Raw genomic sequence first — 27795 nt, 5'->3', positions numbered from 1 at the left:
ATGGCCGCGGGTTTCTTCCCGGGGGCGGCGGCGGCGTGGGAGCTGAGCGCCGCCGCTAGTCCCAGGCGGCGCTGGGCCACGCGGGGGAGCGAGGGCGACGGGGACGAAGGCACGGCCGTGCTGGTTCTGAGCCACTTCTCCCGGCCGCCCTTTCTCAGCTTCGGCACCCTGCGGGTCGGGGCCTCCCGCACGCTCCTCCTGGGCATCGAAAACCCCAATGTGGAGGACGCCGAGGTGGTCGTCGACCGCTTCCCGGCTGCTGCCAGGGGCTTCAGCCTTGAGCATCGCCGCTTTTCTGTGCAGGTACCTGGGCGGGGGGCATCGGGGGGGGGTGGCGGGGGGGGCAGCCCGAGCCGTGCCCTGCGGGAAGGGCCGCTGGGCGGGAGGCGAAGCGGAGGCCGGGCAGCTCCCCGCCTGAGCCGCTTGCTCTCCGGCGGCGGAGGATCCCCCTCCGCCGGCGTCCTCACGGTGCCGGTTTGCAACGCGATCTTCCCCCGCGGGAAGCCGCGCGTCACCGGGCCGCGTAGCGCCGCGGTAGCCGGTGCCCCGAGAGGTGTTTGTGGGCGCTGCCTGGCAGCTCGCATTAAACGGGGAGAGCTGGAGCTTTACGCGGCAGGGTCGGACCTGCTGGGGCCTTGGGCCGCGGGGGCTGACAGGGACGGCGAGGGCGGTAAAGGCTGGCTCAGCGGAGAGGGGATGTGCAGCAGGGTGGGAAAGGGCGCTCACAGGTTCACTGTTCTGCGCGGTAATTCATAGCGCGGTAGAGAGTAAAGCGGGGCAACGCGAGAGTAAATCCGTACGAGTCCTAGGAAACACAAGCTATAGTTATTCCAATCGTTGTTGACTTTTAAAAGGACGTTTTAGACAAGCGTGTGTCTGTGGTCAAAGGCGTTGTGGCAGCAGAAGCTCTGGAGATGTCTCGCAATCACGTGCTGACACAAACACACGGGGCTCTCGCTGTGAAGTGTTTAACAGCAACTTCCCTATAGTAACAAGTGAACTGTAACAGTTGCGGAGCCCCTTTGCGGGAGAAGCACGTAGTGAATTAGTTTGTTTTCATTAAATGCATCCGCCCGAGAATGAACTCCGAACTCAAATCCTGAAGTGTCAGGTCGCTTCCGTACTCTGCGTTTGGTTGGTTTGATGTACAGCCGGTCTTTCATCTGTTAGTACTGGTATCAGCACCGAAATGTTTCAGCAGAGGTCACTGTGCCTGGGGAACCTTTACACAGAACGTACATAGCTCCACAACGTCCTCGCTTATTTGCAGTGTCTTCATTTTTATTCTGTGAACTTCTATGTCAAATCTCATCTTTGCAGGTTACTTGAGTTAAAAAACAAACAATGCTTGCATTTAGCTAAGGTCCTAAAAATTAACCTCTGATTATTAGTCCAACTATAATTATTTCAAAATGTAAAGGTCTGACTTGTTTAACTACTACTATGTATATTTATAGGTGTCCTTGCTTGCTTTCCATTATAGTCACAATAAGAGGTATATGCTCTTTTTACTAGGGCATTTTTTGTAAAGGCTGCTTGAATTTACATGCCTGGGGGAAATTGACATTTAAACATTTAACGGTTGTTTATCATTTCATATTGTCGGAATATGTGTTACTTTATCCTGCTTCTTGTTAGGTTATCTTTGATGTTTAATACATTTACCTAATGTAGACACTAAACATTTCTTTTTCCCTAATAGTCAAGACAAAGAATCTTTGTTTCTGTGACATGGACACCATTAGAAGAGGGAAAAGTCAGAGAACTGGTAACTTTTGTTATTAATGGCATTGTAAAGCATCAAGCTGTGATCCTGGGTGTGGCTGAGCAGCCTCAGAAAAAAAAGGTGTGTGTTTATGATGTGTCTTAATTCTATTACTTTGACATAGCTGACACAGTTACTGTTTTTATTAGTAGAAAATTCAGGAAGGCAGAATGAAAAATTGTGGAATTCTTTCTTTCTTTCTGTGGAAATTGCCATTGTGGGTTTGTTGGTTGGTTGTTTGGTTGGTTTTTTTTAAGCTGGATTGGAAAGCAGATACTGGTGCGTTACAGTTCAGAGAATAAAACTAAAACATGACCAAAAAAGCTGCTTTCAAACCTGGAATTAACTTTTAGTAAATTTTAGACTAGATTTTCTTTCAATTGTAATTTTAGACTTCAAATGGGTACACTAGTAATGTTCACTATTACACATTAAAAAGTATTTAGAAATTCAGCATGCTAACTTTTATTTGTGGCTCTTTTTTCAGAAGAGTCTTTGGGATACTATAAAAAAGAAAAACTCTTCAGAAACATCTGCTTCGATAAAAGCTAAAAAAAGTACATCAGAAGTTAAAAATGTTAACAAAACCTTTCAAGTTTCCCAGAGGGTGGATAGACTTAGAAGCCCGCTTCAACCCTGTGAAAATCAGAATACAGTGCAAAATAGTACATCCCCAGGAAATGACTGCCTTGTTGGCTCAGAAAATAAATTGCCTATATCTCCTATTGTACCAGTGCTAGAGGAATCTCGGAATACTTGTTGCACACCACTTGGAATGAGAAGATCTACCACATTCTATGATATTGCTGCTGCTGTAAATGAGGTGTTATTGCCTGAAATAGACAGCTGTGTTAACGAGCACAATGAATTAAAATCTGAAAGTGCATACAGTCCTCCTGGATTATCACAACTACAAATTTCACGTGAGGAAGTAATTCTTAATCGTACACTCTCACCAGTTTGCACTCCAGAACATCCAGCATCTCTGCCTGTTTTAAATACCAGGAGAATTTTAAGTCCAGATTCTTTTGTAAATGACAGTTATCAAGTAGATATAGATACAACAGAACAGCCTGTTTCATTTCTGTCACCTGATCAATTTGTGAAAGACAGCTTGTCAAATAAGCCATTGAAGACTCCTAAACTTGAGGCAGCTTCAGTATCACCTGCTACAGAAACTTACGTTGTAAAAAAATTCCAGCCCTCAAAACTGAAAAGTGGAGTGATAAAAACACATGTTCCTATAGAACATAAATTAAATGAAGTCTTTGACATGCATAATGTAGAGTCACAAGTTCTTCATTATGACAAACCCAAAGAAAATCACATCAGTTTTCCTTCTACAGAAGAAATTTGGACTCAAAATTCTCAGAGAGAGCAACCAAAGAAGCGTCCAATTCTTTCTGCCACTGTCATAAAAAACAAGCCTGATACTGCTCAAGAAAAACAAATGGAAACTCTCCAGCCAAAATCTAAAAAATGCCTTAGCAAAGCAATAATGGAGTGTGCTAATGTGGTGCCTGTACATACAAAAGCAGATACACCAAAACACCTTCCAGTTATAGGTCCTGTTTCAGCTAAAAATAAATGCCATGATGGCAAAGTAAATTCAGCTCCTACTGGATCAACTTCTTTGTGTCGTAAGAGGAAGAGTGAAGTGTATGCAGAAAGTAGTACAGTTACTTCTCTGGAGCATGTGGAGGAAGTGGAGAGAAAAAGAACCCTTACGTCTAGTGTGGAGAATAAAACCATTACTACTATGAGACCACCAGCCTTCAAACCCACACATCGAGAGAAATCAGGGCAGAGGAAGAAAGCTGGTGAGCAGTGTTTCTTTCATTTATCACTCTGAGAAAGATGCCTTTGATTGAGATGGATAGCAGACTAAACTTTGTAGTTTGCCAGTACTTTGTTGCCTGAAGATGAGAAGTTCACTTGTATTTCAATGTGGCTTGAATTTTCTAAACGTTTAATTTACTAATATGCTCCAGAATACAAAAAGAATGAGGGTATGTAACTTGCAGAATTTTCATGCAGTCACTGCATTTTATCTAACAGGAAAAATTCATCATGGCTTTCAATCAAAATAACATGCTGATCTCTTCAGCTAAAACAACCCCTTCTGCAATCTAGATTTGATTTGGGGCTTTCAGTAATGCATCTTGAGTTCAGGCCTTTTAACATAAAAACGTGACACACACTGTGTGCAGCAGGAAAAGCTGCTTTATCTGCCTGGTTATTTGTGTTTATCCATTAGGGTAATGATAGATGGGCTGGACAAGGAAGTATGCTGTGAGCCCAGAATGACTTTGGTGCCTCTTAATCCTAGCCATGAATCAAAACTTATGACAGCTTTGAGTTACGTTCTTCTTGACAATTTTTCTTGAGAAATAGAGCCTGCTAATTCTTTTATTGCACAGGTGTTGTCTGTAGCTTTCACAAAGAAAAATCAAGTTTCACTACTGAAAGTTGCCTTTGAAATAGTCAATTTACTCTATTTAAGACGAAACTTCATCAGAAATTTTCAGAATATTTAAAATAGATAGAAATGCATCAGAGATTGGAATAACTTCCCTCCTCTAGAAGTGAAAAGCACTGCTTCATCTAAGGAGGAGAGCGCAGCCTGTAATTTATCTCTCTTGATTTCTGAAGTACCATCTTGTCCGGGAGGGTCAGGCAGGAATAGTCCATCTTTAACAGTCCTTCATTTGGTGTTAATGTAGCTAATGTTGAGAGTTCAGAAACTCTAGCAAGACATGTTTTATTGACATCCTTCTATAGCTGTGTGGTATTAGCTAGTGCCACGATGCCTAAACTAACACAAGTTGGGCTGCTCTGAAATCAGTGTTGCATGCAGTAAGAAGTGAGTCAAGCCCTAAAAAGTCATACTTCTTACCCCAGATGTTTATAAAATACGCACTTTCACCTGTTCTAATGAATGTTTTTACTAATTACTTTGGTGTTTTTAGCCATGTGATAATGAACTGCAAACAGTAAATTCCCTTAGCATATGGGAGAGCTGTGAACTATAGTAGCATTCATTTTACTGTCAACAATTTTTCCATTTTAGTGGTGGTCAAATTGGTTTGCCTAACTTGTTCCATCAACAGGAGATGATTGGTATTTTTCCTGGGTTTATGGAGAATTACTTTAGTTCTGTGCTTTATAAGTGGCATGAATCTTAAAACGTTAACTTTCACTGGCATACTCCTTGTTGATATTTGCATGTTAATGTTTATAGGTTCTTCACTTCAGAAAGCATCTAAAGCCACCAACCGAATTAGTAAACCCGTCCCTGGATTGGCCCAGTCTCACCTGACATTTCTGAAACCACTGAAAACAGGTAGGCAGCGTTCTGGTATTTAGCAAAGCAGTATCAGTAGAGCACTGAACTGAATGTCACAATGTAGTACTGCTAGTGATTGGCAATACACAACTGGTTAGAGCTGAGGTGAAATAGAAGATTGTATCTACAGTGAATTGATATCTAGTAGGAAAATGCATGTACTCTTTCATGTTCAATTTTGAATATTCAGAAGAAAATTGGTTGCATCATATGGCCAGCTGAAGCTTCCAGTTTTGCCTGGAAGTGTAAAAGCCACATTACAGATGTGTGTACAGCTGACTGGTTCTCAGTGAAAGGCCTCTTTATGTGTTAGTTTTAAGTATTTTGTTGTATTAAAAGAAACTTCATACAAAAAAGATACTAATTTTGCAGAGCTGATAATACTAAGTTGATCTGATCAGAAAAATAGATCTGTAGAACGGCTCTTTCTGGATGTAACCCTACTCAGCTTGATTTTGCCCCAAAATATGCATTGCGGGTGGCCTGGGTTCTGGAAGTCTTGTATTTGTTCTAGTGCTTGAACAACTTTAACTGTGTTTTGTAGCTGAAACTTATTTGGTGGTGGTTTGATCTGCGGGTCACTGAAGAATCTAACAGTCTTCTTTTTTCTGCTGTAGTGCTAAATGGTGTGTCAAAAGTTAATCCTTTCCATAATGGAATGTAGATTGGCTATCAAACATTTCAAGAACTGCAGAGAGTTACTTTGTTGGTTTTTTTTTTAATTTTTAGCCATCCCTAGGCACCCTATGCCTTTTGCTGCCAAAAACATGTTTTATGATGAACACTGGAAGGAGAAGCAGCAACGAGGTTTCACCTGGTGGTTGAATTTTGTACTTACCCCCGATGACTTCAGTGTGAAAGCAAACACCTCACAAGGTAAAGAGTACAAGGATTTTCACTTTGTGTTTTAATGTTCTTAAATGTTACATTTAATGTGCTCTTTATTAATATTATTGAATAGGGTTCTTTATTAATATTATTGAACCAGCTTAACACTACTCTCAACTTGTCACTCTGGTTTATGTAATATTAAGCTCTTTGGTAAGAGTAAATTTTTTTTGTTATTAATTTTTATTTATCATCTGTGTTTCCTTTTCAGCCTTTGACTTAATACTGGTGATAGTCATAAACCAAATACTTGGTAATGTGTTTCATTGGTGTTTACTTTAGAAAAATAGTGAACATGTTAAACCAAAGCAGGTCTTACACTGGAGACAGTGCTGTCCATCCCAGCGGTGTTATAGCCATCTAACCCTTTTCAGAGTCCCATTTTTCCCTTGTGATAAGAGTGGGTGGCACATTTGCTCACACCAACCACAGCATACCACACACCTGAATGGGTAGTGTGCTCTGCAACAAGAAATACATGCTGTAGCGTGTGGCTGCAACACTCCTCAGTGGGAGTTGAGTGGGGAATTGCCCCCTGCCCCTGGTGAAAACCAGTATGGCTGTCACTGTACTAAAATGATGATAATGTATTTTTTCCCTCTATGTTTAGCTTCAATCTAAACCATTGCAGATGATAAACTTGATCTTCAAAATATTAAATATTTGACTAATATGTATGTGCTTGACAATGTATGCTTTAGGAAACTAAAAAATGTTAACTTAGAGAGGAAAAAATAAATGAGGTGGGTGAAGCTAACTGTATTTGAGAAGTAAATGCATACTTTTTGTGTGTTTCAACAGTAAATGCAGCTGCTCTTATCTTGGAAGAAGAGAACCACCATAAAATCAGTGTTCGTAAAGCACCAACGAAAGATGAAGCGTCTCTGAAAGCTTACACAGCTCATCGTAAGCTAAACAAGTTAAGACGAACTGCTTGCCACCTGTTTACGTCTGAAGCAATGGTTAAAGCTATTAAGAAACTGGAAGTTGAGATTGAAACTAGGCGTTTGCTTATACGTAGAGACAGACACCTCTGGAAGGATGTAGGTAAGAATACTAAAACTGCAGCCTCTGATTTCTTTTAAGTAGAAAAAGGATTAGTCACACACTAAGTTGATTTAATCTAAAACTGGTTGATAGTAAGTTCTGCTCTAATATGAAGTACTCGCTGGATATAGTATTTACAAGATGCTGTCTTGCAGGAGAGAGGCAGAAAGTTCTTAACTGGCTTTTATCTTACAACCCTTTGTGGCTGCGTATAGGCCTGGAGGTAAGTGCAGAATTTATGGTCTATATTCAATATTTAAGGGACATCTAACAAAAAAAATTTTTCACTGAAGGAGTTGTCAGGATGTGGAACAGGCTGCCCAGGGAGGTGGTTGAGTCACCTTCCCTAGATGCGTTTAAAAGAAGGGTGGATGAGGTATGTAGACATATGGTTTAGCATAGGACAGGAACAGTTGGACTCAACCTTAAAGGTCTTTTCCAACCTAGTGATTCAGTGCTTGTGATTCTGGGAATTTTTTTAGTAGGGGATGTTTCAGGCATTTACTAATTTGGGTGGGTTCAATTCAGTTATAGTATGATTACGTCTCTCAGATTTGCTTATCAAAAGTGCTTACTTTATTGCAAAAAAACCATTTAATTGAGAGAAGTGGAAGCTAACTCCCTGAGGAATAACACTGATGTAGTTTCCTATCAGTTTCATCTTTTATTAAACTAGAGAAAAATTCAGTTGTCTTAAGGAAGTTCCGGATTGCTTCCTCAGATGCAGATGGTTATACATGTTGTGAAATGAGGCTGGATCTTCTGAAATTTCCTTTGGTTTAATCTTTCAGTGACTTGTTTGAAAATCTGATTGATTTTTAGAGAATAATTATCATTTGCTATTTCAGAATTTCAGTAATGTATGTTTTTAAAAAAACCCGCATAGTATTTAAGGTAAAGTTTAATTGCTCTGCTTTTTTTCCCCTCCCTCCTTTCATATTAGACTGTTTATGGAGAACTAATAGCTTTGGAGAGCAATAGTGATGTTATGGGTTTAGCAATATTTATCCTTAATCGCTTGCTTTGGAACCCTGACATTGCAGCTGAATACAGACATCCCACCGTGCCTCACCTTTACCGAGAAGGTAACTACTGTTTCTAAAAATACATTGCTTTTAGCACTTCCTTTTTGAACTATTACTTAATGGGTTCTATCTTTTTAGGTCATGAAGAAGCTTTGTCAAAATTCACTCTGAAAAAATTACTGTTGTTAGTTTGCTTTCTGGATTGTGCCAAACGGTCCAGAATTATTGAACATGACCCTTGCCTCTTTTGTAAGGATGCAGAGTTCAAGGTAAGAGAGCTGTGAAGCTGTGTCCCTCCATTATTGTCCTAAGACTCAATATAGACATTTTTTGTGTTGATTATAATATTTTTTCTTTCTTTTTTTTCCCCCTTAGGCTAGCAAAGACCTACTGCTTGCATTTTCTCGGGACTTCCTGAGTGGTGAGGGTGACCTTTCCCGCCATCTTGGTTTCTTAGGACTACCTGTCAGTCATATTCAGACTCCACTTGATGAATTTGACTTTGCTGTAACAAATCTGGCTGTGGACTTACAGTGTGGCATTCGTCTTGTGTGCGTTGATAATTATTTTGAACAGTTTTGTTTATATCCTACTTAATATGTGCTCAGCTAAGGCATTAAACTGTGAAATTCCCTTCATTAGGAGAACGATGGAACTTCTCACCAAAAACTGGAATCTTTCAAAACAGTTGAGAGTTCCTGCAGTAAGTCGTCTACAGAAGATTCATAATGTTGACGTTGTTCTTAATGTCCTTAAAGACCGAGGAATTCACCTGAAAGATGAAAGTGGTAAGGCCTAGAAATCAGGGTTATTGTAAGTGCTTCAGAGGATGAGTGCATGCTTTAATTCCTTCTGTTATTTGATAGGTGCTTCAATCGACTCCAGGGATATTGTAGATAGACACAGAGAACGAACATTAGCACTTCTGTGGAAAATTGTCTTTGCCTTCCAGGTATTGTTCCAGTACTTGTTTTGTTTGTTACTGGTTACAAATGTGTAAGAGTGAAAACCAGACAGACTTTAAGTATTTGCTGTCTATGAAAGCCTCTGCTAATAAAATTTTAAATTGTGGAATGATCTGCTTTGTATATTCAAGGTCCCATCCAATCTTTACCAAAATCTGCTAACTGTTCTCTAACAATCATGCTTAGATAAGTTTTAATGGTGCCTTTTCTTATATACACAAAACAAAGTTCTTGGGGGGGGGGGGGGGGAAATCTAACTAGAGTTTATGTTGTATGCCAACAGAATTGATAGTTAAAAGTAAAATAATGATGGTGTCAAAATGCTGGTGAGTTCTTACTAACTGAAAAGAGTATTTTGACGTTGCGCTGGTAGCAATTAATAGAGCAAACTCTGAAGCTATAGCCCTTCTAGTTTTGTCAGTTTGTCTGAAACAGTAAATTTGAAGAAATGTTCTTGAAATAAGAATGAAGATTTTTAGGCATTACTGCAATGGCATTTCAGAACCGTGGGGAAAAAAGATAATAGGGGAAGCAAAAATAGTTTTCTTAAGACTGTTTTAAGAGTTGAGTTGGATGGTCTTTTAAAAATAATATCCAGCCAAAAAATTCCAGTTGGAAGGAACATAAAGTAGGAAAGGAACCTTTCATACTTCATATATGTATATACCTTTATGTATAAGTCCTAAGGAACCTGCTTTGGCAGGAGGGTTGGACTCGATGAACTCTTCAGGTCTCTTCCAACCCCTACAGTTCTGTGATTCTGTGAAAGGTAAGATCAGACAAACATTGAGGTGGAATTTCACCACTAAGTAGTTAGGAAAGTAAATACAATTAACTATATCTAAAGCAAGGATTTCAAAGTCTAAAGCCACAGAACTATCAGAGTCAAAAAGAAGAGAATAGAAATCAAATTTAACTACTGTCTGTCTTAACTTAGTTTTGAATTCTTCCTCCAGTTAGTACTTGTGTGTCTAACAGTTGCGTTGCTGTTGATTAAAGACATTATTTCAGTGAGCAATTACTTTATCCAAACCCTATGGATATGCTACTTGTTCTCCAAATCTTTTCACACCATCCAATGTGAGATCAGGTCCTGTCAGATTTCCTTAAATGAGGAGTGGTAGGAGCACTCAGGAGACATGTAGGCGAGATTCTGAATTTGTTTCCTCTGAAAGTATGGTGAACTTACATAATCTGTTTCAGGGAATTTCCATGTTTCCCCCAACCATTAACTAACTGTTTTACACAGGGCAGTGGGAGTGTGGGCTTACGTTCTTTCATCTGAAGCAGTTGGTAGTGGACGCTGCCATCTATGCTGTCAAGCCCAAATTATTCGCTACAGCTTTAGCATGACAGATACTGCTAAGTAGTGAGAGTAGTTTTTCTTTAAAATGACATATTTAAAGCCTCTGTTATAATGGATGACATGTCATACTGTTGTTGACATAAAATCTTTTCTTTTTCTTCTGAATAGGTAGATGTTTTTCTTAATGTGCAACAGTTAAAAGAAGAAATTGAGTTTTTAAAGAATGCACGCAGAAGAAAACCACCACTGCATGCTCTCAAGACTTTTCCAGATGATTGTAGAGTGCAAGAAGATAACAGTAGTAACTCCTTACCTCAGTGTTACAGTGAAAATGTGAAGCTGCTGATGACATGGGTTAATGCTGTTTGTGAATTTTACAATATCAAGGTAAATAGTTTTGTGTACATTTCAGCCAAGGCATCCTTTCTGTCATAAAAATGCTTATTCTTTATAGAGAAATTCTTCAGACTATCACATATGTAGTAATAGCCAATGGTAATTAGTTTTAAATATCCTTCTGGGTATTGTTTAATCTGATTTGAAATATTTATATTTCTGTAAGTTTCGTTGCAGTTCTCCTTTTAAACAGTTTGTGCAAAAGGATCTCCCCTTGCACTCAGTCTTTTGAAAATCCAACATTTCTGCTGGAGTATGGTTTTGTTGGAATCATCCTCAAAATATTTTTGCGTAAAACTTTCATCATTTATAAGAATTGTGAGAATTAAACTAATTCTTCGGGCAAGGCGGATCCCTCTCCTCAGATACTTGTTTAGAATGGATGTTTTGTTCCTTCCAAAAAAAAAATCTCTGTCTGGGGACTCTTCTTGGGTAAGAGTGCAGTTACACCTGCTGTTTCTTCTGAAAGGGAACACAGAACACTTCAGACTGATGGAAGTTGACAGCTTACTTCAATGCTGAATAATCAGTGTAAAGGTATCTACAGAAGTTTATGGGGTATTCTTACATAGAAAGGTTCTTTTCCTTTTGTTTTCTTAAACATTTCCCGTGAAGATTCATTATACAGTGACTCACACGTCTCTTGTTTGTGGTTTCTCACAGCTGTATGTGACTGTACTGTACAGTCAATGTCAAAGGAAGCAGTAGTAGTTGGGTTTCCCTTAAAAAAATAATTTGCAGTTGGTTGCTTTCAAAGGTGCAAGGTGACAAATTCTATATCCAGTTTATACTAATTAACTGGTAACAAAAATTCAAGTAACTTGTATCTTGCTCTGTGTTATTTGACAGGTGGAAAATTTCACAGTGTCTTTCTCTGATGGTAGAGTATTATGTCATTTGATTCATCATTATCATCCGTGCTACGTACCTTTGGAAGCTGTGTGCCAACGTACAACTCAAACAGTGGAATGCTCAAGAACTCTTACAGTGGGACTAAACTCTTCCTCCTCATCCTCTTCAGAGTCTGATACTTCTCTAAATGTTGTGGAAGGAATGTTTGACCAAAGTGAGTTATTGATGCACAGAAATTCATGTTAACTCTATTTATTTTGTGTACAATTTGATCTGACAAATATTTTCTCTGTGCAAAGCTGTGACTGCCTCAGTCCTCTATAAGGAACTCTTGGACAACGAAAGGAAAAACTTCCAGCTCGTCAATGCTGCGGTTTCTGACCTAGGGGGAATACCAGCAATGATTCATCACTCAGACATGTCAAATACAATTCCTGATGAGAAGGTATGATGCCTTTAGAGTTAAGGTAAATATGTTCTGTGTCCGTATAGCCCATAGCTCACTGTGTTTTGTGTTTGCATAGGTTGTTATCACCTACGTATCGTTCCTGTGTGCACGGCTTCTAGATCTTCGGCAAGAAACTCGAGCTGCTCGATTAATTCAGTCTGCTTGGAGGAACTACAGACTGAAAAGGGAATTGAAGCTTTCTCAGGTACTCTTTGCCTGTGCAATAATCATAGTTTCCACTTTGAGAAATACTACATAAAGAATATAAATTCATGATTTGGAGTTATAGGTTTATTAGAACAATATTGGCATTTAAATTCATGCGTACCACTTTTAGTATCAAAATATGCCTTGGTGTAATCTACTAAAAAGCACCTCTGTTTAAAACTATTCTGAAATAAAAACAGTTGTTTAAAGGCTACTGTTCTTTCTTCTGTGTTCCAATTAGAGCATGTCACCCCTTAAGCCCTTTTCCCAATATTTCAAACATAAAATACCGCACTGCTTCCTTAATACAAAAAAAAAGGGCTAGTTAATTTTCATCTTGTAGATGTTATTAAGAATTAAAAAGAGTAATTAAACTTCTGCACGGATTTAATATTTTTGTTCAGGAGCTAAAACTTCACTAGTGTTTTGAGTTGAGTTGTATGAGTTCTGTTATTTTGTTTCTTGCTTTTCTGACAATTACACCAGATGTCAAGATGGTTTTAAAACTATGGTACAATTAAGATTGATAAATGCCACCAATGTGTCTAACTCAGATACATATTAATCGATGTAGGAACAGTGTTCAATTTAAATATTCTATCTGTGTTGTACAAGGGATTGTATTTATGCAGGGTTTTTTCATCAGCAAGCCTATTTTTATGTGATTTGCTTTACATGGTTATTTTAACACATCAAAAATTTTAAATTAAGATTGTAATCCTAAATGCTCAGTGGAAGTTCACTCTCTGCAGGAAAAAGACAGAGCTGCTCGGGTAATTCAGAAATACGCAACAAACTTCTTGGCGCGTCGGCGCATCTTGAAGGAAAAGAATGCAGCAGTTTTCATCCAGAAGCACTGGAGAAGATACTTAGCCAGAAGAATTTTTTTAAATCTGAAAAAGAGAAAACTGGAGGAAGCCAGAAGTAGATCTGCCACAGTCATTCAGGTAGTATGATCTGAAGTGAGATTTCAGGGCAAGGAAACCCTCTGAAACCTGGAAGAAAAAGGCTTTCCGCAGGGTCATTTGACCCACTTGCAGTAACTGATGTCTTCATGAAAATGTTGTACTTCTCACCCACACACTCCCTTTTGAGATGTTCTGGTAACTTTGTCTCTTCAGAGAGAAGTAGTAATGTGCTATTAATTTGTCAATTAGTAAATATCTTGTTTATACCATAAATATTAAAACCCTAAGCCTTAAACCAGTCAAGAGACTAATCAGATTGTGTTGGCTTGCCTCTTTGCAGCTGCTGAACATTACTAAAGAAGCTTTGAAAAAAAGTATTCTTTCCTAGTGTTAGGATGTCTGGCAAGCACAATCAGAAGGGCATACATTGATTCCCAGTTGGTTGTTGGACAGTTAATTCAGTTTCTCAAAAGACTTTCCCCACTATTGCCCAAAACTAAATATTGCCTTCCTAAGACCTTTTTGGAATTGATATTAAAGAATCACTGATTTATGAAATACTTCAAAAGGGAATCTTTCGCTGCCGGGGCTCATTTAGCTTTTCCCCAGAATTTAAAATGCTTTTAAAAAGCAATGATTTCAAGCATTTGGCTTTTGTGTTTTTAGACTTAATTTAAGATACCATGATGAAAGTACTAAATTTTCTCCTTTTTCCTGCAGGCTTACTGGAGGAGATACTCTGCTAGAAAAAGATATTTACAGCTAAGACACGCTGTTATCTTTGCACAAGCAAGGATAAGGATGGTGAGGTCTGTTGCTGCATATAAACGAATTGTTTGGGCTGCTGTTACGATTCAGAGACATCTGCGTGCCTCTAAGTTGGCCAAAGAAGACCGGCAAAGATATCAAATCATAAAGTCTTCAGCACTTACCATTCAGTCTGCGTTCAGAAGATGGAGAAGATACAAAATTCAACAGAAAATTAAAGCGACTTTAGTGCTTCAGACTTACTTCCGGAAATGGCAGTCTGCAAAACTGGCTAAAAGAAAGAGGGCTGCCCTTGCTGTACAGTCTTGGTATAGGATGCACAGAGATCTGAAGCAGTATCTACTTATTAAGCGAAGTGTTATCCGGATTCAGGCGTGGTACAGGTGTCAGCTGGCAAGACGTATTTACCAGGAGCACAGGGCAAAAATTGTGACGATCCAGCAGTATTACAGAGCTTACAGACTAGGAAAGACTGAACGGGAGTGTTACTTGCAAAAGCGTGCAGCGGCGATAGTCCTCCAGGCTGCCTTCAGAGGCAGGGAGGCACGCAAGCTGTACAACAGACACATAAAAGCAGTTTGTCTTCTTCAGTCACTGTGGAGAATGAAAAAGGAGCAACTCAGATTTCTACGCTTAAAAAAGGCTGTCACTACCCTGCAGTCACATGTGAGGAAATACCAACAAGTGAAAAGATACAGAGAGATTAAAAATGCCGCTTCTGTAATTCAGAGTTGGTACAGGGGATGTGTTGCTTCTAAAAAAGCAGCCGCTTCTTTCCAGAGGATGCGCCTGGCTGCCATTGTCCTACAGTCTGCCTACCGGGGAATGGAGGCCAGGAAAGAGGCTCACAGGTTGAGATCTGTGATCAAAATTCAGTCAAGCTACCGTGCTTATGTTGTCCGGAAGAGATTTAAAAGCTTGAAAGATGCAACAGTAAAGATTCAAGCTCTTGTAAAGATGAGGCAAGCACGTAAGCATTACTGTGCATTAAGGGAGGCAGCACTCTGTGTCCAGCGAAGGTATCGGTCTCACAGATATGCTCTTCAACTGAGAGAAGATTACAGGAAATTGAAGGGAGCTTGCATAAGAATCCAAGCTGTAGTTCGAGGCTATCTTGTCAGGAAACAAATACAAAGGTGGCGGGAGACTGCAATATTTCTCCAGGCATGCTACAGAATGAAAAGGGACAGGCGACATTATTTAAGCATCCGTTGTGCTGCTGTTGTCATTCAGAACCATTATCGTGCACACAAAAAGCAACTGTGTCAGAGGCAGGAGTTCTTACAAGTTAAACAAGCAGCTGTGTGCCTACAGGCAGCCTACAGAGGTTGGAAAGCACGCAAAAAGCTTGAACTTGAATGTAGAGCCGCTGTTAAAATTCAGACTGCTTTTCGAACTTATGCTGCAAGAATAAAATACAAGGCTATGGTTCAGGCATCCATTGTGATTCAGAGGTGGTACAGAGCTTGTGAGACTGGCAACAGGCAGAGGTTGGACTTCTTAAGGACAAGAGCGGCAGTGCTTTCTCTGCAAGCAGCTTTTCGCGGCTGGAAGGTTCGAAAGCAGATTCGAAGACAACGTGTTGCTGCTACTAAGATACAGTCTGCCTTCAGAACATTTATGGCTCTGAAAAAGTACAGGCTTATGAACCTTGCTGCCCTAACCATCCAAAAGCATTACAGAGCCCATGTTATAGGCAAGAAACAATGGCAAGAATACGTTCAACTGCGCAAATCTGTAGTGCGTCTTCAGGCTATATGGAGGGGCAAAGCTGTGAGAAAAACAATTCAAAAGAAACATCATTTTGCAACAGTTATTCAGTCCTATTACAGAATGCATGTAAATCAGCTAAAATATAAGAAACTAAGAGAAGCAACTTTAGTGATTCAGAAATACTTCAGAGCTTACTGTATGAAAAAATCCCAACGTGCAGTTTATCTGAGAACAAAGGGAGCTGTGTTAGTCTTGCAGTCTGCTTACCGTGGGATGACTGCGAGGAAACAACTGAGCAAACTAAACAAAGCTGCTACAACTATACAAGCTGCCTTCAAATCTTACCTGGTCAGAAAGGGCTACGAAAGACTTAGATCTGCAGCTGTAGTAGTTCAAAGGCGTTACCGTGCAGTTGTTCAAGCTAAACGTCAAAAGCAGAAATATTTATCGCTAAAAAAAGCCACACTCAAAATGCAGGCAATTTATAGAGGTGTAAGAGTCAGACGACAAATTCACAGTATGCAGCAAGCAGCTGTTTGTATCCAAGCCACGTTTAAGATGCATCGCATGAGCATAAAATATCAGGCCATGAGAATGGCAGCGATTATCATTCAAAGACAATACAGAGCATTTTGTGTAGGCAAAGTACAACGTAAAAAGTTCTTGGAGCTAAAGAAGTCTGTCATTATCCTTCAGGCTGCCTGTAGAGGCATGAAGGTCCGGCAAGACTTAAGAACTATGCATCAGTCAGCAGCAATAATACAGTCTTATTACCGAATGCATAAACAACAGAGGGCTTTCAGAAGATTGTTGCTGGCCACTAGGCAGATTCAGCAGTGGTTCCGTGCTTGTAAGGAACGCGATGCACAAGTTCACAATTACATGCTTGTGAAAAGTGCTGCGCTTCGTATCCAGGCTGCGTTCCGTGGTATGAAAACAAGGAGACGTCTAAGAACTATGAGGGAATCGGCTGAGCTTATTCAAAGAAGATTTAGAACTTTTCTCAAAAGAAAACGTTTTATTTCTGTTAGGACAGCTGCTGTTGTGATTCAGAGGAGATACAGAGCAGCAAAGCTAGCCAAAATTCAGCGACAAAAATACCTCTCTCTCCTCAGTGCTGCTGTTACCATACAGTCTGCTTATAGAGGCTTTGTCGTAAGGAAGAAATTGCAGCAGATGCATCGAGCTGCTACAGTTATTCAAGCAACGTTAAGAATGCATAAAACTTATATTTCTTATCAAGCTGTCAGGCTTGCTTCAGTAATCATACAGCGACGCTATCGTGCTTACAGGGAAGGGAAGCGTGTGAGAGAAATATACTTAAAACGGTACAATTCTGTTTTAGTTCTGCAGGCTGCCTTTAGAGGAATGAGAACAAGATGCTTCCTGAAAAAAAGACACGAGGCAGCACTTGTAATACAGAGAAACTACCGAATGTACAGGGAGTACCGCCGTTATAGAAGAGTTCAGTGGGCAGCCCGGCTAATCCAGGAGAGATACAGAGCCAATAACCTACAGAAAATCGCAGTGCAGCGTTACTCTTTGTTAAAGCAAGCTGCCACTTGTATTCAGAAGGCTTTTAGAGACATGCAGGCAAAAAAACGCCGCCAAGAAATGCAGCGTGCTGCTATTGTTGTTCAGAAAAATTTTAAAGCTTCTAGAGAACGTCAGAGATATCTTTCTCTCAAGGCAGCTACTCTTGTCTTTCAGAGGAGATACAGAGCTTTGATTCTGTCAAGACAGTATGCTTTGGAGTATCTTTCTCTTCGCAGAGCCACCATTTATATACAGGCTGTGTATAGAGGTATCAGAGTGAGGAAGAGCATTGAGCGCATGCACTTAGCTGCTTGTACAATCCAGTCAGCCTACAAAATGCACAGGAATAGAAGGTCCTATCAAAAGCAGAGAACTGCAGCTATTGTTATACAGAACTACTATCGATCCTACATTAACGGAAAGAATCAACGAAAGAAATATCTGACGATGAAGAATTCTGCTCTCGTCATTCAAGCATCATACAGAGGCATGAAGGAGCGGCAGAGACTGAAAATCCTCCATGCCTCAGCAGTCATCATACAGTCTAGTTACCGCATGTACATACAACACCGACGTTACAAACAGTTGTGCTGGGCTGCCAGAGTTATACAGCAAAGGTTCAGGGCCGAAATGGCAAAAAAAGCTGACATGGAGAACTATGCAAAAATTAAAAAGGCTGTCATTTGCCTTCAGTCCTCTTTCCGTGCTAAGCAAGCTAGGCAGATGTACAAATCCCGTGTGGCGGCACGGCGCATACAGGCATTCCTACAGATGCGCGTAGAGAGGAGGCGTTTCCTGGAAAAGAAAGCAGCAGCAGTGACCATCCAGGCTGCGTTCCGATGCCAGAGAACAAGGGCTCGCTATAAACTGGTTCGGAGTGCAGCAGTTGCTATTCAGAGGTGGTACAGAGCGTGTCACAGGGCTCGGTTACAGAGGGCAGAGTACTCTGCTCAAAGACAAGCAGTAGTAGTTATTCAGTCTGCCTTCCGCGGAATGAAAGCGAGAAAAGTAGCAAGACAAATCCAAGCTGCAAGAAAGATTCAGTCTTTCCTTCAGATGGCTGTGCAGCGTAGAAAATTCATTCAGCTTAGAACAGCTGCTGTTACATTACGAGCCTATTACTTAATGCATAAAGCCAAATCGCAGTATACCAGCTATAAACAAGCAGCACTTGTCTTACAACGACACTACCAGTCCCACTTGACTATGAAGCGCCAAAGAGCCACTTACTTACAAACCCGGAGGAGCATTATCATTGTGCAGGCTAGAGTGAGAGGATTCATTGAAAAGAAGAAGTTTCACAAAATTAAAGAAAGCACAATAAAAATTCAGGTACTTTTGAATGAATACAGTGGGTTTGGGGTGTGAGGTTTTCTTCTTTTGTGGGTTTCTAAAGATTACTGCTCTTTCAAACAGCAGTTCCTATGTTGAAGTAGAATCAATTTCTGAAGTGTCCTACATGGCAGGTGCATAAAGCTGGCTGGTGCAGTACACAGAAATGAACCTCAGTTCAGTTCTGTTTTGCCTTTCCTTGCTGAGGTACTCACCTTGAAAAGTAACATTCCCTTCTTTTTGTTTTTCCCTAGAATTTTACTACTTCAAATGAGTTCTGATGCTTGCATGTGTGTTTCTGTGTGCTTTTAGGAATAGTTTTGTCTTAACTGGCTTTCACCTATATGCTTATAAATACTTGTGTGTAAATATTTTCTCCATGTAGCAAGCTAAATGACCATCCAGTGTCATTTCAGAGAGAGGCTTAGAAGACTAATTACTCTGAAGTGCTTTTTGTTTGGTTTTTTTTTTTGAGTATGAGGGAGACACACATTTTTTTCTTTATACCAATTATTATTTGTATGTAGTGGGGGTATATATTTTTTTCCTCTGGGAAAAGCTTTAAGTGACTTCCTGTGGTGGCCTTAGTTGTTTAGGGTGAAATGGATTTTTTTTCCCCAAAATTAGGAAAGAAAAGGAACTAAATAATCTTTGTAATATTATCTTAGGTTGTTATTGTTACCTTGTTGGAGAGCTTGTGCTGTACTTAACAGATAAAGAGAACAGGTGTGCCTTCCTCACCCCCATGTTTTGTGGGGGAAGTGGCAGCTTCTTAGCTATGCTCTCAATGTTTAACTTGCACATCCTGAACAATCCAAGTATGATTTCTCTGCTTAAAATGTAGAAAAAGGAATTTAATGAGAAATCAGAAATATATTTTTTATGTTGTTGCTTTACTAACGAGCCAGTGACAACAACTGTACTTAAAGACATGGGAACATCTTCCCAGTCCATGCCATGCAAGCAGTGAAATATTCCCCCAGAATGTCTCTTTCTTTTCAGGCGCTTTTCCGTGGATTTATGCAGAGGCGGAAATACCTTCGGTGCAAGTTCTCTGCCCTGGTGATACAGCAGCACTACAGAGCTCATCGGATGCGAAATGCTGAGCAGCAAAGATACCATCAAATGAGAAGAGCTGTGATTAGAATTCAGGTAATCCTCGAAGGTGGTTTTTGTTGGGTTGGGTGCTTCGGGTTTTCTAGATGTGAGAAACTAGATATTTCTAACACTGTGGGGAAACTGTTGTTACGATAAACAAGCAGAAAACCAAGTTTTGCTTTTTTTTCTTTTTTTATCCTTGATAGGCATCATATAGAGGCTATAAAGCTAGGCAGTGGGTTAACAAAATAAGAGCAGCACAAGTAATTCAAGCCTGGTTTCGAGGATACAGAGCACGAAAGGAATATGCGGCTGTGGTAAAAGCTGTGCTTGTTATTCAGCATTACTTCAAAACAAAACAGCAACGGACCTGGTAATACTGAATTTCATATAAACTTCTCTACTCTTCAAAGCTTTTATTATATACTTAGTATAATATACTTTAGTATTTTATATACTTAGTATTATACTTAGTATTATACTTAGTATTATACTTAGTATTATACTTAGTATTATACTTAGTATTATACTTAGTATTATACTTAGTATTATACTTAGTATTATACTTAGTATTATACTTAGTATTATACTTAGTATTATACTTAGTATTATACTTTAGTATTTTATATACTTAGTATTTTATATACTTTAGTATTGCTTTGCTCTCTGGAAGATGCCTATAGATTCTCAGGCTCTGACTCTGCAGTATGCATGTAATGTGCAGTAACATAATTCTTTTCATGCTGGTGGAACTATTCTTTTGCACAAGATTTCTCTTATGTTCAAATATTTTTCTGGATTAAAAGCTACCTCGCAAACTTAAATTTGCATATTGGGAATCCAGAAAGAGTAGGACTTGATTTTTCCTCCACACTTGTTTTTGCAGGATATTGCTAAAATTGTGGCATGAAACTAATAGGATAAAGAGCTATTTTGTTATAATGCATATTGGAATAGTTAAGTTAGTTTGTGGGGTTTTTTTTGCTGTGAGATGGTTTTACTGAGATGGCTCTACTGGATCAGCCTGATAGCTCGTCTCATTCCCAATTGTGTCCTCTGCTTGTAGCAGCAGATGATACTGTTTAGGGAGAGTCATTGATCACTTTCTAAGATCCTCCCTCCATGCTTGTTAGATTATGGATGGTAGAAATCGCATTCTTGCCCATTCCCTTTATTATCCTTTCATGGACCTATTGCATGTCAATTTATCTAATGTCCCCCTCCCTAAACTCCTTTAGCAACAAGTTCTGGAAGTACCTACTGTGGAAAAACAGAAAGGATCTTCTATTTGAAACTAGTCTTTCTGCCCACATTGCTGGCTATCCACTTGTTCCAGTGTTCTAAGATGTGATTGATAACAACTCTGCTTTGACACAGTATCTGTCTTACTAATTTTGCAAGCCTTTACTGTATTCTTACTTTAAAAATCCAAGTGTTCTCAACTTCTGGAAAAAACCCACTAAGATACATTTTTATGTCAGGTTTCTGAAAATGAAGTTCTGTGCACTTACCATTCAGAGAAGATGGAGAGCAACCCTTACTGCACGAAGGATAAGACATCAGTTTCTGGTAACTAAGAATGCTGCAGTTAAGATTCAGTTGGCATACAGACAGCACAGGGCCAGCAGACTTTTAAGAAAGGTATGTTTTTACTTGTACTGTGCTATGTCATGGATATTTTAGAAGCTTTCAATTTGAGTGATTTTTGTCATCAATATGCAGAAGTATAGAAAAGAAACAAGGTAGGGCCAAAACAAAGATTGTTCAAATCAAAACTGTTGATTCTCCACAATAGTAAATTTCCTTTTTGCTTTGAGCATTGAGTTTGATTTTTGGTTTTGAACGTTCCAATTGTTGAATTACCCCAGTCTATACTGGTGACAAGTTAAATGGTAAAATTTTCTACTGACTTTATTGCTTAGAAAGGATTAAGTTCAATTGCCCATATTTTGACCCCATTTAAGTAAGGGAAAAGACCTTCCAAATTGTGGAAGTGCATTTTGATACCAACACACTGCATGAGTTTACTTGTATTTTCTATTTTATTTTTGTTCTTTTTCTTGTGACAGAAAATAATCTAGAACTAAAATGTAAATGTCTATCAGTCATGATGGGAATGAACAAAAGTTTAATTATCAATGCATTCTTTTCCATCTTTTTCAGAAGCTTCAAGCTGCATGTCTGATACAAAAAGCATACAGAGGTTTCAGTGCAAGAAGGAAACTTGCTCAACAAAAAGCTGCTGCTGTAGTTATCCAAAAACACCTGCGTGCTTGGCAGGAAGGCAGGCTTCAACTCCTGAAATACAATGAAACTCGAAGAGCTGTCATTAAACTGCAGGCGTTTATCCGGGGTTACTTAGTCAGAAAAAAGGTTGGTATACTTCAAATCAAAATGACACTTTTGATGTAGGTTATCTCTAGAGCTGTTCTAGTATTAATTCTGGCTGGCAAGAAAAGGAATACTTGTTGAACTTAGTCTTGTTTAACTGTTTTGAGAATTGAGTGGGTGAGAATAGATGAAAATACTGTTCAACCCTTTTCTCAATCCTTTAGTACTAAAATAGGTTTTCATTATTGGAGATTTTTCTTCTAGCTTCTGAGATCCTTGTGACTTGCCTGTAACAGAAACTTCTGCACACACAGATTACAGTGGAACTGTTCTCTGACATATGTCAATGTTGTTGCTTACAATCAATTCTGTTATTTAGATTACAGACCTGGTACTGAAGAAAGGAAGCTTAATTAGTTCTGAGGTAATGACTTTGGAGGCAATTCTTGAGCATCTGGCTTTATACTCTGGTCTGTGCGTAGATGATCAGCTATCTCTGAAAATGAACATTAATGATGTTCTGTGTTTTGATTTCCTTCTACAGATTTCAGAACAGAAAAAAAAGAAGAGACTGCTTTGTTTTACAGCAGCTGCTTATCATCATATCTCTGCAATTAAAATTCAGAGGGCATATAGGATTCATCTCATGTTAAAACTTGCACAAAATCAGATCTCATCTGTACTTATAATACAGGTTAGTCTAATTAAGGATGAATGATTTTGCATAGCATAGTTCCTTTTCTGTCAGCTAAGCTTTAGCACTAATACACTGTAGTTTCTTCACATGTGAAAATAAAGCTAAATTATGGAGACTATGAGTTATTAAATAATGCTACTTTATACCTTGCTGAGCATAACGGAATGGATCTCAGCAGTCTCTGGATGCTTCAAGGAGAAGCTGAAATGGGAGCCCTGAAGTACCTGTTCTCTAGTCAAGAATGTTAATGCAAACTTTGTTCTACTTCTCCTCCATATACACAGTTCAGCTATCTGTCTCCATAAGTCCTATTTTCTTCCTTAAGGCAAGAGAGAATGGGTGGAAGAGGCTTTTTTTGCTTAGATTTGGCATACAGTAATCTGTCTCCTTTCTGTGTATATAAAGGGGAAGAAACAGATCTAGGAAATGAGAAAAGTGGAGTGGTGTTTCTCTTTAAAAACCAGCTAAGAAAAAGAAGACTTCTAGGACAGAGTAAGGCTAGGCACAGGTATAAATTGGGAGAGGAGGGGCTGCACAACAGCCCTGCAGAAAAAGATTTGGGGTGCTGGGCCAGCAGCTCAACAGGAGTCTGCAGCGTTGCCCTGGCAATCGCGAGAACAACCCACATCCTGGGGTCGATGCCCCAGGCCTGTCAGTGTTTGAGGCATTTGGACAATGCTCTTAACATGCTTTATCTTTTTGTCAGTCCTGAATTGGTCAGGCAGTTGGACTTCGATGATAGTTGTAGGTTTCTTCCAACTAAAAAGACTCCTTTCCATATGCAATACTTCCTTAACTGCTCCTAGTAAAGGTTTCATTTTAGTCTTGCATTTCAGCTCCCCCAAGCCCAGTCAGAGCTGTGTCATGGTGGTTATAGGAATTACAGTGATGTTTATAGGGTCTGGACCTGTCAAAGCACTGGTTAAAATAGTTTTTCAGTTTTTGCCAGTGCTTGTTTAGGATGGGAAAAGTCTTGGATAAATGGAATGGTACCTTGCTTTTAAACAGAGATGGTTCCGAGCAAAAATCCAGCGAAAGAGATTTCTAAGAGACTATCAAAGAATTACCCAGTTGCAACGTGTGATTCGAGGCTGGCTAAGCCACAGGAATGCTGCAGCAGTCGTTATCCAGCGCAATGTGCGAAGGTTCCTTGGCTGCAGACGGCGGAGAAGATTTGCAGTTGGAATAATTAAATTTCAGGTAAAAACCTCTCCTAAGAAAACTGTTTCCTCTCTCTCAGAGAGGAAAGATGTTTATGTTGGTCGGGGAATTTACCAGTTGAATTGCAAGCCAAGTCAGCTTAAGTTTAGACATCAAAGCTAAGCAAACAAACTCGTATTAAGCAGATACTGGTTATGTGGTAGTGTGTGTGAAGTGTTATGTGTATGTTGGCTTTGGACTTTTGTCTTGTATTTTACAAATACTGAATTTTCAACACTGGATGGTATTGCATAAAAATGGATAATCAAGGTAATTAAATACTTAGTTGGGTTTGTGTAAAATTGATTTGAATGATAATAGAATTTCTCTTCTGTTGTCTGTTGTTCAAAACTTCTCTTTGTGAAATTCCTTCTCTGTAGGCACTGTGGAGAGGATATTCTTGGAGAAAGAGTAATGACACAGCAAGAACAAAAGCTATAAGATGTGGTATAGAAAAGGCCAATGAAAAGAGCAGAGAAGAAAACAAATTGTGCAACAGAACTGCAATTGCTATTGAATACCTTCTAAAATACAAACATCTCTCTTATATTCTTGCAGCATTAAAACATCTTGGTCAGTATTTTGTTTTATTATAACTGATAGATTTTCTAGGATGATAGAAAATGGAATTTTTTCAGCTGAGTTCACAATGTTATTTACACTTTCTGTATGATTGTAGATTGTGAACATGTTAGAGAGTACAATGAGAGGGCTTCCCAGACTAAAATTAGTGATTTGAGAACGAAATTAAAACAGGCATGTAAAGAAAGGAAATCCTATATGATCGCTCTGATTTCCTGGCTGTCCTTATGCCTTGCTTTGGTCAGTTATATTTACTATCAGTAAATGTGCTGCATGGATTGTTTCCTCTCCTTATTTTTTCATCTAGAATAAATACTAAAACTATTATTTTAGGAATGTTTGTTTAATTCAGTAAGTGCAGTTTTTACTTTTTTACACTTCTACTTAAAAATAAGAGAAAACCCTGTTTTACAGTTAAATTGATGGCGCTTCAGAGGTTGTTTTTTTTTTCCCCCTTTAATTAACATAGAGGTGGCTACTAGGCTGTCCCCACTCTGTTGTGAAAATATGGCCCAGAGCAGAGCAATCTTCACTATTTTTGTTCTGATCCGAAGTTGCAACCGGAGCGTACCGTGCATGGATGTAATCAGATACTCAATCCAGGTTCTACTTAATGTTTCAAAGGTAACTTTTATAGTTTTTCTTCTGCAGGTTTATAAGCTGTAGACTACTTTGTTGTAGTTTTTATTTATCCACAGAGTTTCTGAATAAATTTGAACCAACAAAATGGAGAGGTTTTAATCAAAAACCGCTTTCTGAATTGTAACTGTGTTGAAACAGTTTATCTACTTGGTAATAATTATGATTTAATTTTCCTTTTGACAAGAGAAAATTATTTCATGGGCTTAAAGTAATTTTACTTTTAAATGATTATGTTGTGAGGTATCCCATAAAAACTGTAGAAATACAAAACTGTAGTAGTTAGGGTGAGTGATGAAGTTTAAGTTAGAAATGTGTACGTTCCAGAGGAAAGCCTACTTTTCCAAATTCATGTCATAAATATATCTACACTCTTTGATTTCTTATAGAACTGATTATTTTCATAAATCCTCACAGCTGTTTCAGTATTCTAGTAGCATTGTAGTTATTGACTATGCATTGATTATTTTAGAGTTTTACTTTGACACTTAAAATATTTGCTAAACATGGTTTTTGATCTTATATCCATCCTACAGGATTTACACTAAAATTCCTTTATTTTGGGAAAAAATCCCTCAACATTTAGGCAAAACTTATTTTTAAATTTCTCTAAACTTACTTCATTTTATTTTTCTGTTTTAAGGAGTAGAAATTTTTAACAGAAATTCCTGTTATAGGGGAGTAACATACTGAATGATTTTTATATCTTGGATGCCAGATTAGCTACCAACTTATTCTGAGGGAGAATGTGGATTTTGCTTTTTCCTTTAATCTGAAAGGTATGTTAAAGATGTGTCTGTATAAACTCTCTTCTCTTTTTCTTGTATAACAGTATGAAAGAACTACTCAAGCAGTTTATGATGTAGAAAATTCTATAGACACGTTACTGGACCTACTGCAGATGTACAGAGGGAAAGCTGGGGACAAAGTTTCAGAGAAGGGCGGAAGCATTTTCACGAAGACCTGTTGTTTGTTGGCCATCCTTTCAAAGGATTCAAAAAGAGCTTCGGTAAGATTAGAAGTTTTGGGTTTAATAATTTGATTTCATATGACTTTCCTGCATGTTTTGTTGGTGCATGTTGGGTAGTTTTTATTTTATTTTATCTCCCTCTCTAGCATGCCTACTATGGCTGTAGTACTAATTACGACTAGACTCAGATTAAAAAAACCCACATTTCCAGGATGGTAGAAACACTTACTATTTTGTGCTTTGTGTGCCCTGGTCACCCAGAGTTATTCATTAACATACTGAGGTTCTGCTCCTACAATTCTTGCAAGATTATGATATTGCAGTTCCTTCTTTCCACAGGCTTTTGGTGACTTTCTATTAATGCTTAGCATTAGATACAGTTTTGTTTCCACTTAATTTTTATTCCATTTCTGAAAGTTTACTCTTGCTTTTCAGAGAACGTTAAGATCTTAGTCAGTAATAACTGGCAATATAATTGTCCATGACTTTGGGTTGACATACTTTATTGTAACAGTGGCCATCTATTTCTGAAAGACAGTTCCTTTGTTCATGCCTGTTGCTGGAATCCCCAGCAAAGTTGTTAGGCTAGTCTGCATTCTGTGCTATAAATTCCCTACCTGTTTATCCATCAGATATAAGCACTGAAGTTAACCAGTCACCTCCAACCATTGCATTATTCATTTATTGCTATGAATGAGAACAGACAGTACCAATCATTGAAGGTATATGCCAATGACATATGTGAAATTTGGTTCTAATGATAAATTATTGAAGTCTGACTTGTAAGAGCTTGAATTTTGAGGTCTGTAAGTTGCATACCAGCTGTTCAGTAATTTGAAAGTGTTAGACCACTGACTTGCTGTAGGTGTGCTGGCTTGCTTTTTCGCTATACTTGTTGGTAGAAGTTCAGGTTAAATTATAAATATCCAGTTTTCATTGAGTGAATCGGGCTTTTTGATTAGCTAATACTCTTTTTTGAGCTTCTTGTATTAGCTGTGTGCTGTTCCCATGTTTTCTCAGGAAATCCGAAGCCTCCCGCGAGCGGTTACTTGCATCCAAAGCCTGTACAAACTCACAGCTCGCAAACACAAAATGGATGCAGAAAGAACCCTTGTGAAGCAGAAAACAAACACTCTCTTGAGTGGAACTTCCTCTGTTCCTGTAACTCCTCTAAGAATAAAAACAGTTTCAAGGTAAGAGCTTAAAAATCAGTCTGCTGAATTTTGCTGTGGCAGTACAGTATTTTAACGACAAGCCACTAATGTTTTCACAGAATTAAGCCAGACTGGGTTTTGAGGAAAGATAACATGCAGGAAATTGTGGATCCTCTGCAAGCAATTATGATGGTCATGGATACGCTTGGCATTGCCTGCTACTGATTTGTAAATGATGTATATGATAATATATTTGTATAGCATGTATGTAGTAGACAGCTAAATGATTTGGGAAAAAAGCATGTAAGTGTTGAGTTACCCTTGAAAATGTTTTTAAAATTGCATATAATGTTTCTGTAATTTTTTTTATTGTATATAGCTTTTGAAATCCTGTTTTGTACTACTACCAAAAGCAGTTATGGAATAAAATAATAAGCCCTGAAAACTTCACTAGTGCACTAATCTGTGTTATTACACAGCGGCGATTCTTACAGCATGGTATTCCTCACTCATCAAATATGTCAAATACTGTAGAATTCCATTAAAAACAGTGTGGGACAGTTATGTCAGCTTGTCTGCTCTGCAGAGGTATAAAGAGGGGAAGGGATAACCTGTGGATTTC

The 27795-nt window shown here is 38.9% G+C and overlaps 1 protein-coding gene across 1 annotated transcript; it reads left to right on the top strand.

Annotated features, from left to right (window-relative positions):
• Window positions 1-27612, top strand: ASPM (assembly factor for spindle microtubules; the record flags this gene model as incomplete). Its single annotated transcript, XM_084265944.1, has 29 exons — window positions 1-303; window positions 1703-1846; window positions 2253-3585; window positions 5007-5108; window positions 5841-5987; window positions 6801-7046; window positions 7202-7269; window positions 7990-8131; window positions 8210-8340; window positions 8447-8622; window positions 8714-8859; window positions 8938-9023; window positions 10511-10729; window positions 11588-11804; window positions 11890-12035; window positions 12115-12243; window positions 12998-13192; window positions 13874-18502; window positions 19505-19654; window positions 19807-19973; window positions 21082-21241; window positions 21764-21973; window positions 22476-22625; window positions 23637-23828; window positions 24209-24401; window positions 24880-25034; window positions 25882-26058; window positions 27040-27212; window positions 27293-27612. 29 exons carry the CDS (start codon window positions 1-3, stop codon window positions 27396-27398), a joined length of 10392 nt encoding a protein of 3463 aa, XP_084122070.1. The 3' UTR covers window positions 27399-27612.
• Between the last annotated feature and the right edge of the window lie 183 nt (window positions 27613-27795).

Source organism: Gallinula chloropus, assembly GCF_964237585.1.
Source record: "Gallinula chloropus genome assembly, chromosome: 6".
In the NCBI taxonomy this organism is placed as follows: Eukaryota; Metazoa; Chordata; class Aves; order Gruiformes; family Rallidae; genus Gallinula; species Gallinula chloropus.
Note: the sequence above shows the minus strand (reverse complement) of the source record. Positions and strands in the feature narration are given on the sequence as shown.